The sequence below is a fragment of the Triticum dicoccoides genome, chromosome 6B, assembly GCF_002162155.2.
Source record: "Triticum dicoccoides isolate Atlit2015 ecotype Zavitan chromosome 6B, WEW_v2.0, whole genome shotgun sequence".
NCBI classification, from domain to species: Eukaryota; Viridiplantae; Streptophyta; class Magnoliopsida; order Poales; family Poaceae; genus Triticum; species Triticum dicoccoides.
The window spans coordinates 617,985,616-617,995,447 of record NC_041391.1 but is presented as its reverse complement, the minus strand read 5'-3'; the positions used below and the strand labels follow the sequence as shown (position 1 = coordinate 617,995,447).

General features: G+C 44.9%; 2 protein-coding genes across 2 annotated transcripts; one reads left to right on the top strand and one right to left on the bottom strand.

Annotated features, from left to right (window-relative positions):
- Window positions 1–3,500: 3,500 nt before the first annotated feature.
- LOC119323587 (galactoside 2-alpha-L-fucosyltransferase-like) lies at window positions 3,501–6,532 on the top strand. The gene is made up of 2 exons (XM_037597280.1): window positions 3,501–3,747; window positions 4,579–6,532. The coding sequence occupies exons 1-2, from the start codon at window positions 3,501–3,503 to the stop codon at window positions 6,000–6,002; spliced, it is 1,671 nt and encodes a 556-aa protein (XP_037453177.1). The 3' UTR covers window positions 6,003–6,532.
- Window positions 6,533–6,576: 44 nt separating this feature from the next.
- LOC119323588 (photosystem I chlorophyll a/b-binding protein 5, chloroplastic-like) lies at window positions 6,577–8,581 on the bottom strand. Its single transcript, XM_037597281.1, has 6 exons — window positions 8,225–8,581; window positions 7,999–8,131; window positions 7,507–7,619; window positions 7,258–7,362; window positions 7,057–7,145; window positions 6,577–6,966 (listed from the first exon to the last, which is right to left on the bottom strand). The coding sequence occupies exons 1-6, from the start codon at window positions 8,419–8,421 to the stop codon at window positions 6,830–6,832; spliced, it is 774 nt and encodes a 257-aa protein (XP_037453178.1). The 5' UTR covers window positions 8,422–8,581; the 3' UTR covers window positions 6,577–6,829.
- Between the last annotated feature and the right edge of the window lie 1,251 nt (window positions 8,582–9,832).

The following is a 9,832-nucleotide window of genomic DNA, read 5'->3' as shown; positions in this document are numbered from 1 at the left end:
GTGCGCCGCGTAGATTAGCCTGGATTTGGCGCCGATGGGATTCGACCTAGTGTGTGCCCTTTTTATTCCTTTCCACCGGTTTTGGAAAAGTTCTATAACCGCCATTTTCCATTTTTCTTTTTCTGTGTTTTCTTTGATGGTTTACTGTTTTTCTTCTGATTCTTTTATTTTTATTTTTAAACATTTCTGAAATCCAGAAAAAAACATTCTTGAACTTGCGGACAATTTTTAAATTAATGAATATTTTTTTATTGGCAAAAATTCAAGTTCATGAACATATTTTCAATTAGTATAAATGTTTTCAATTCGTATATTTTTTCTTATTTTCTTTATTTTTTAAATTCACAACTATTTTTTGAAATTTGGGAACATTTTTACTTCATTAATGTTTTTTCTTAAATTCGGTAAATAAATAAAATTTACAAATATTATTGAAATTTCTAAAGTGTTTCTAAAATTTATAAATTGTTTTCATAGAAGATCGAACGAAACATATAGAAGTTGGATGAAAAAGCCAGATTCTCGTGAATGTACATATTTTTTTTCCTCACAGAGAAGCACAACTTCTCGCAGAAGTGAATCTGTGCTTCCACGAGAAGCAAAATTGTACTTCTTGTGAATCACATAACTTTTTCCCTTTCTGAGAAGATTAAATATGCTTTTCGTGTAAACAAATATGTGCTTCCACGAGAAGCAAATCTATGCTCTCGTGAAGGCACATATCATTTCCCTTGCTGAGAAGCACAACTGCGCTTCTCGCAGAAGCAAATCTGTACTTTTTGTGAAAATATAGACTTTTTCAACAAGCACAACCGCGGTCTGCAAACATGAATTTTTTTTGCTCTAGAACGGAAGAAGGCATGGCAAAAACTAAAAAGGCCAAAAAATACATCTAAAACCCAAAAATACCTATAGACAAAAAAGAAATAACCAAAATCTAGAGGAAGGGCCCGACATGCGACTTGTGACGGCGGCTAGTCGCACCACTCGACGAGCTGGCTTGCAAGAAAGTGTCCCTTGCGCAAGGCATAACCCTTGTTTTTTTAGAAACACCCTGTAATTTTATTTATACTCATAACAATTACAGATACACTGATTTGGACGTATGATCTAAGAAAATGCAAAGTAACTCCTATGATTAAGAATTACAATGAAATCTTCTGAAAACACCTTCTTTGCGGTATCATCCCTGCTCGAAGAAATACTGCGAAGACTTCGGTAAAGAGGCCGCAATTGGACTGGAGCAACAATGTTGTCACTCTTTCACCCGCACGAACATTACTAACAATGGTTTTTGAAAGTGCCTTGAGTCGTCCATCCAAAAAGATGGGAAGCCTTGATCGATGAACTTACTTGGGCCAAGGTTGATCCCCTAGAAGTGCAGGCTGTCGAATCACTATATCTTCACCACAGTGACGATGAAAGATTTCACCTCCACAAAGAATCAGACCAACACAAAAAGCTTGACACAACAACATAAACTCATCAGATCCAAATAATCGGACCAGCGAGGGCAGAAAATTCTCTGACCTCATGGCTCCTTAATTGCTTCCAATAATCCATGCAAAGAGCTTTTCTGATTGATTTCATGAATTGAGACTTCATTTCTTTCTCATAATAAAGTTATAAGTTCTACAACTGTGCCTTCAGGAAGTGTACTGTAGGAAGGGGAAGCCCGACACCTCGACGTGGGACGCCCAGTGCACCGGCGTCGCCCGAGACGAACCAACCGGCTCCACCATGCAAAGCCGCATCGGCCGGCACGCTCGCCTCATCTCATCAACCGCCCAACTCGGCGAGCCGCGCGCGCCCGGTGCCCTGCACAGGAGCCCCGGCACGGCACCTCACCCTGCGGCCGCGCCACAAAAAGCAGGAGCCAGACCACGGAAAGCCACGCCGAGGCACCCGCCCAGTGACCACCGATAGCGCCGCACCGACGACGACCGATGCCGTCGGCTCGATCACATCGTTTCTCACCGTTTTCTCCACCTGAAACGCATCACAACAGAAAAATTCACGAGTTTGAAAAATAAATAAATCATAAAAACTAAAAATGAAATGTTTCAAAATAAAATGAATAAAATAAAAAATAAAACAATTCACCAAAATTCAGACTAAAAACAGACAGAAACAAAACAGAAAAAAACAGGCCCGAAAAAACCACGATAAGAACCAAACTATCACTATAGTTCTATCTGGGCCGCCCATTTTCGGTCGGGGATGTGCGCCGCGTAGGGATTAGCCTGGATTTGGCACCTATGGGATTCGACCTAGTGCGTGCCCTTTCTATTCCTTTTCCACCGGTTTTGGAAAAGTTCTATAACCGCCATTTTACCATTTTTCTTTTTATGTGTTTTCTTTGATGGTTTATCAGTTTTCTTCGAAATCTTTTATTTTTATTTTTCTATTTTACATTTTTTAATCTGTAAACATTCCTGAAATCCAAAAAACAAAAACAAAAAGTTAACATTTCTTGAACTCGCGGACAACTTTTAAATTAATGAATATTTGTGGAAATTCGTTTTTTTAATTGACAAAAATTAAAATTCATGAACATATTTTCAATTAGTATAAATGTTTTGAATTCATATTTTTTGTCTTATTTAATTTATTTTTTACAAATTCGCCACTATTTTTTGAAATTTGGGAACATTTTTACTTCATGAATGTTTTTATTTAAATTCGGTAAATAAATAAAATGTACTAACATTCTTGAAATTTCAAAAGTGTTTCTAAAATTTATAAATTGTTTTTCACAGAAGATCAAACGAAATATATAGAAGTTGGATGAAAAAACCAGATTCTCTTGAAAGCACATATTCTTTTCCATTTCCGAGAAGAACAAATGTGCTTTTCGCGTAAACAAACATGTGCTTTCCATGCGAAGACCTTTGCTAATTGATTTCATGAACCGGGCCTTCATTTCTTGCTCACAAAGTTGTATGTTGTGTAACTGGGCCTTCAGGAAGTGTACTGCAGGAAGGGGAAGCACGACACCTCGGCGTGGGACGCCCAGTGCACCGGCGTCACCCGAGAAGAACCAACCGGCTCCACCATGCAAAGCCGCATCGGCCGGCACGGTCGCCTCATCAACCGCCCAACTCGGCGAGCCGCGCGCGCCCGGTACCCCGCACAGGAGCCCCGGCACGGCCACCGCGCCACAAAAAGCAGGAGCCAGACCGCGAAAAAGCCACGCCGAGGCGCCCGCCCAGTGACCACCGACAGAGCCGCACCGACGACGACCGACGCCGTCGGCTCGATCACATCGTTTCTCACCGTTTTTCCCACCTGAACTGAAACGCATCGCATCGCATCGAAGGTTCAAAACCCCTGCGCGTGCGGCCCCCACTCCGCCCGTGCCCACCCCCTCCCCTACTAGTACATCAACCCCGGTCGCGGTCGCGCCACGAGAGACGTAGGCAGCGCCCATCTTTTGACGCCGCCTGTGCCTTTTTCCGGCGGAAGGCAGGCAGGCAGAAGAACCCCGGGACACGGCCCGCATGGACATCAAGGAGCGGATCCGCCGCACGCCGCGGGAGGAGGAGGCGCCCGCGGAGGCGTCTCCGCGCGGGAGGAAGGGCGGCGCGGCGATGCTGCTGTTGCGGTGGTCCCTGCCGGCCGCGGCGCTCGTCGTCTGTGCCGTCCTCCTCCTCATGCTCGCCGGGGGCTCCGCCGCGCGGAGGGGCCATCTCCTCGACGCTGATCCCTCCGGGCGCGATGACCTGCGCCTCGTCCGTCCGCGAGATGGTACGTACGTGAGACACATACCACGGATACGCCTGCGCCCGTAACGCAAGTTTCCATTTTTGAGTTCGGCTGCCGCTAGGACCACGGCTTTTGTTCGAACCCTGAATTCTCGGACTTGTACATTCAGGGTGCCAAGCATGGCGCCTTTAATGTCTGGGCTCCATGACTTTCTTCGCTGGGCTGATACTCCCTCTTCTCTTTTGACATGTGCGCTGATACTCCCTAGTTATTGCAAGCGAGTTTTTTTTTTCCAGTATTTTTTGTGTCAGTTTAGCTCTTAAACTTTAAAATGTTGCAAGTTGCTAGGTTTTGGTACGTTTGATGTTTACTGATATTTACCGTCGGTGATGGTAATTGTCAGTGACTAGCCACAACGTTCTTCAGATCACAATGTGCAGTATGAGCGCAGTGAACACTATTGCCTGCAGAATGCTGGGGTTCTGAATGCCGCCCCGAGCTCTCGTTACATGTGTATTTTTTTTTTGTACTAATTGCTAAATTTCCTTGTATACCGTGATATCCATAGCATATGAGCATTGATGCTAAATTACTTTACCATCATTTGCCATGGTAAACAGGGTCAGCTTTGTCTAGTTTATGTTTCATGCGACTGTTGTTCCGTGCCTTGTCTTGTTTATGCACTGCATTGTTCTATCCTTGTCATCCGCATTTACTGACTGACTTGAGTAATCCGCGCCTACCTCAGGCATCAATGACACTTGACCAAAAGATGAACATTTTGTTTTCATTTTTCTTCTGCAGATTGAAGCATAACTCTTATGTTCTGTACATGAATTCTGATACAATGTTTTTCTGTTGTTGTGTTTTCAGAAGACGGCACCTCAGGATCTCCGGAAGTTGTCAAGGACAAATTACTTGGCTTGCTAGCTCCTGGTTTTGATGAACAATCTTGCCTAAGTAGATACCAATCAGTACTGTATCGTCGAATATCGCCCCACTTTCCATCTACCTACCTCTTGGAAAGATTAAGGGAACAAGAGGCCCTCCAGAAAAAGTGTGGTCCACGTACTGAATTATACATGAAAGCTGTTGAGCAGCTTAAGTCTGGTCAGGATATTAAGGTTATGGACTGCAACTATCTGGTGTGGACAGCTTACAGTGGTCTCGGGAACAGGATCTTAACAATCGCCTCAGCATTTCTGTATGCAATCCTTACAAACAGAGTCTTACTTGTCGACGGAGATAAAGGCACCGCAGATCTCTTCTGCGAACCATTTCCTGAAACTTCATGGCTGCTACCGTCAGATTTCCCCATTAAGCAGTTCAAGAACTTCAGTGTTGTCTCTCCTGAGAGTTACGGAAACAAGCTGAAGAGTAAAGTTGTTCAACGTAGCCCTGCTTTTGTTTATCTTCATTTGGCTCATGACTATAGTGACTTTGATAAGCTTTTCTTCTGTGAAGATAATCAGCACTATCTCCAAACAATCCCATGGCTGATCCTGAAATCAGATAATTACTTTGTACCTTCACTTTTCCTGATCCCGGCATACCAAGAGGAACTCATGAGGCTTTTTCCCCAGAGAGATGTGGTTTTCCATCACTTGGGACGTTACTTGTTTCACCCCAGCAATTCCGTTTGGGGCATGATTACAAGATACTATGATTCTTATCTTGCCAGAGCTGATGAAAAGTTGGGTATCCAGATCAGAGTCTTCGACACCGAAACTGGTCCGTTTAAGCATGTCATGGATCAGGTCCTTGCATGTACATTCAAGGAACACTTGTTGCCAGAGGTTGACACTCAAGAGCAAATTGTCTCACCAAGGAAGGCCAAGTTGAAAGCTGTTCTAGTTACTTCTTTAAACTCAGGATACTACGAAGAATTCAGAAACATGTACTGGGAACATCCTACGGCAAATGGTGAGACAATTAGCTTCCACCAGCCAAGTCACGAGGAACATCAAGACTCAGACAAGAAAATGCACAACAGGAAAGCCTGGGCAGAGATATATCTGTTAAGCTTATCTGATGTCATGGTGACCAGTGCATGGTCAACTTTTGGGTATGTTGCCCAGGGGCTCAGTGGTTTGAAGCCATGGCTTCTGTTCAAGCCCGAAAACCGCACTGCCCCTGATCCGCCTTGCCGCCAAGTTCTGTCCATGGAACCATGTTTTCATGCTCCACCTTTCTATGATTGCAAAGCTAAGAGAGGAACTGATACGGGAAAACTTGTCCCACATGTAACACATTGTGAAGATATGAGCTGGGGGCTTAAGCTAGTCGATCAGAGTTAGTGGTAGATGTGGTGCGTATTTCCTATCCAACTCATATGTGTACAGTGCAAGCCAATATATGTTTACTTGGATGGTATAGGTGCAACTCTGCTTCTATATTGCAGGAAAGTGTTCTCTGGCTTGGTTGATATAGATGCAATTGCATTAACTGCTGCATTTGTTCTCAAAGATATGTTCTGCAACTTGCAAGACATGCTAGTATTAATTTCCTTGTCTGTATTATTTCCATGTTCTGCGATTTGCATTGAAGCATATGCAAAATCCATGGCAGCGTTTTTCTGCCGCAAAAGCAAAAACATGCTATTTTTGCTGCCATGGCAGCGTTTTTCTGCTGCGGCAGAGTCATTAGTGTTTTTTTTTGCAAAAAATTAGACGTAGAGTGGTAGTTCTCTGCTAATTTTTTGTAGAGTGGTAGTTTCTCGACAAGATTGGATGGAATGTGGTAATTTTTTGTTAAACACTCTGTCGGAAAACTGCAAAAACGCTGCCATGGCAGAGTTTCTTCGAAAAAAGCACAAGCGTATACTGCAGACAAGGATCAATAGCAAGAACCAGAAGCATCATTGTGTCGATATAAACTATAAGTGTATCTTTTTGCATTTGAAGAAAATCAAATTTTCACCCCACCTGTAGGGCAACTGTGTACTGAGTTTTTACAGTTCCTCCCACAGAAGTTTCATATTCAGTTTTCGTTACCGATAGAGCCTTGCAAAGAGGGAGCTGAGAAGAATTGCGCTTCCTGTAAGAGACCATTGTGATCTGACGTGCTACACCTTTATTATATGGAAAAAAGGAAAAAACAAACGAAATTTCGAGACAGGGAGTTTTCAAGACAAGGTTAGTGCATGAATGATATTTTTGTTGAACGGGTCTGAAAGATGTGTCAAAAGATTCTCGATGGGCCCAGCATGAGTCACAGACGCTTGCACAATAAAGCCAAGCATAGCAACCATTGCCAACCTCCCTGTGATTGTTAGAAATAATTATTAGCAAATTACAAATATTACTACAGGATTATCTTGCAAGCAATTGTACTTAGAGACATTGAACCTACCATTCTTAATTTCTTTCAGCTTCACTTCATTCGCATTCTCTATATCTTTGGCCAGCCCCATTGGGTTAAATAGTGGACCCCCAGGGTATCTGTTCAGATTTGAGAATTGTGATAATGATAATTTAGTTAAAGCGTCGAGCGAGAGACTTGCCATTTGCCAAGGGAAATGGTTTCAGTCTTCAGTTGGAGAATGTTGCTTACCCTGGCTGTAAACCCGCAAGTGAAGCTTCTATGCCAAGGAATGTCCCTTCCTTTGCTTGTGATCCTGGACTAACGAAGTCCATGTACCTCTTGGTTTCGACAAATCTGTGGAGGATCAGAGTTGTGACAGGAACAGGTCAGTCTTGTCCTGTTTGAAATCATTATTACAGTGTACACCATTTAAAACTTCTGAGTTACTGGATGATTCTTATGGAACTGAGTAAATGTTTCAGTTGGATGTTGAATTACCCCATCAAGAGAAGCTGGACAAAGAAGAGTGCTGTGGTGTTGGCGAAGTCAAATTTCGTGGCACCAGCTTCAAACCACACGGGTAGGTTGCCGAGTCCTGATACACGGATCAACTACACAGAAACACACCAATTAGACCATATCGATTTCATGTTTGGTTTCTGTGGTAAGAGTGCTATCTATCTTGGAAAATGAAATCCTAAGATGCTCTTATGGAGCTGATATGTTGGATATCATTTTGCTGGCGTTGAGATTGCTATTTTCATTTGGATCAATAGTTCCTGTCATATCTTGGTTTCTCTTCTTTTTTTAATAAGTGGGGATCGTATCGCCCTTCCATTTCCCCTATCAAAATTCAGAAGTCATGAATGGTTTCTCACTCTGTTTTTCACTCTTCAGCTATTTTTGCAAAATCAAGCTTCAGTGCTATGGTTACTGAGAACATGTCGGCATTTTGCAGGAATTAATAAAGAGGTCAATTGAGCAGCTTACATCGGTTCCGAGGATGCCGGCAACCCCTGCCATGGCGAACCGGCAGTGGACGAGCTCGGCCTGGACGTACCACTTCAAGTCCTCGGGCTGCTCCCCGAGCCCCAGGGGATCAAACCCGTAGTCACCAGGCAGCCTACAACAACAAACACCAAGCAATTCATCAGCCTAGCAACCAACCATCGCCACCTGCAGAGAACGCCGGCAGAGATTGGCACGGGTGACTGACGTGCCGTCGAGGTACGCCGGCGGGTCCAGCCCGGGCAGCCATGTCGCGCGCTCCGCGGCGGCCCGGACCACGAACCGTGCTCGCGGCGACTCAACATGGTGTCCAGGCATGGTGACCATGCTCCTGCTGCCGAAAGGCGTGGGCGGCCTGGAGGAGAAGGTGCAGACTCTTCCATGGGCGTTAGCTGCTAACGCCATGGTCGCCGCCGTCGCCGCCGCCGGACTCGGCTGGCTGATCGCTCGCCTGACTGCAGCCGGCGAGGGTCCTTCTTGGCTGCTGCTGTTTTGTTTGGGGCGTGTGGGTGGTGCGTCGGACGGATCAAAAGGCCGTGGATATGGAACTAGAGGCGTTCGTACTTCGTAGCTCCAGTGGCTGTCGAGCCTGCAGCTTTTGTGCCTTTTTTTCTAGGGGATGCAGCTTTTTTTTTTTTGAGACAACTAGGGGATGCAGCTTGTGTGCTGGTTCCAGGCCGGAGTGTATTGGACGGTTCGGGCCCAAGATTTTGTTCCAATGGCATGGTTGGCCCGTCGTCGGCCCACGGCTTGCTGCGACGTCTCGTCCTCCCTCTGTGGTGGCATGGCATGGGCGTGTCTGTAGAGCTGAGAGTGACAGACAGCGCTCGTGCTGATGCATGAACCATGGTTCCAGTCTATTCATCACACTTGCCCCCCCTTAAAAAAAATAAAAATTCATCACACTTGCCAAAATATCTTTATACATATCTTATGGGAATAGGAGATTTTCTTTTCTTCCAGCTAAAAGGAAATACTACGGGAATATGAGATTTTCTTTTCTTCAGCTAAAAGGAATTAAAGGGAGAAATTTAAACATACGTGGATTTGGGATGAACACAAACACGAGGTCGTGTTTTATGTTTTCTTTCTTCAGTTTGTGTCTGAAATGCAGTTTAGAAGGTGCCCAAGCAACAAGCATGAAGCATACAACTCAAAAAAAAAAGAAACAAGCTGCCCATTTGACTGTTTGGGTGGATTCGCCTGTATGACTGTATGAGAAAATCAGCTGCCCTCCCAATAAGATGCAATAATCAGGAAATCAATATGGCAAGTGTGGAGCTGGGTTGTCCACGAGGGTCGTTTCCCATCAAGTACTTGGGACTACCTCTGGCATTGAGAAAGCAAACTCTAGCGCAGTTGCAGTACTTGGTGGACCAGATGGCTAATTGCCTACCTAAGTGGGAGGCAGCCCTTATGCCGAAGAGTGGACGGCTTACTTTGGTACGATCTGTGTTATGCGCCATGCCCATCCATGCAATGATGGCTTTAGATCTCCCGACGAAGACTATTGCAGCTATGAACAAGGTGTGCAGAGGGTTTCTCTGGTGTAAGAGGGCCACTGCGAACGGTGGTAATTCCGTTGTCGCTTGGGATTTGGTTTGTGCTCCAAAATGGGCAGGTGGATTGGGGCTGCCAAACCTCCGATGGCTCAACGTGGCCATGCAGACTAGATGTCTTTGGCTCCAAAGGGTGGACTCGAGCAGACCTTGGAGCGAGTTCAAGATTAAGGTTCCTCCGGAAGCGAAACTATTGTTCCAGGCAGCGAGTAGGAGCGAGGCGCATTGTGAGCTTGCCACGCTCTTCTGGGAGGACC

Bases quoted from the DNA above. Each gene is read 5' to 3' on its own strand.
- LOC119323587 (XM_037597280.1), top strand. From the start codon at position 3,501: ATGGACATCAAGGAGCGGATCCGCCGCACGCCGCGGGAGGAGGAGGCG. The intron at 3,748-4,578 runs GTACGTACGTGA...TTGTGTTTTCAG, and splicing joins CCTCGTCCGTCCGCGAGATG to AAGACGGCACCTCAGGATCT.
- LOC119323588 (XM_037597281.1), bottom strand. From the start codon at position 8,421: ATGGCGTTAGCAGCTAACGCCCATGGAAGAGTCTGCACCTTCTCCTCC. The intron at 7,620-7,998 runs GTAAGCTGCTCA...GTTTCTGTGTAG, and splicing joins CCGGCATCCTCGGAACCGAT to TTGATCCGTGTATCAGGACT. The intron at 6,967-7,056 runs GTAGGTTCAATG...TAACAATCACAG, and splicing joins GCTGAAAGAAATTAAGAATG to GGAGGTTGGCAATGGTTGCT.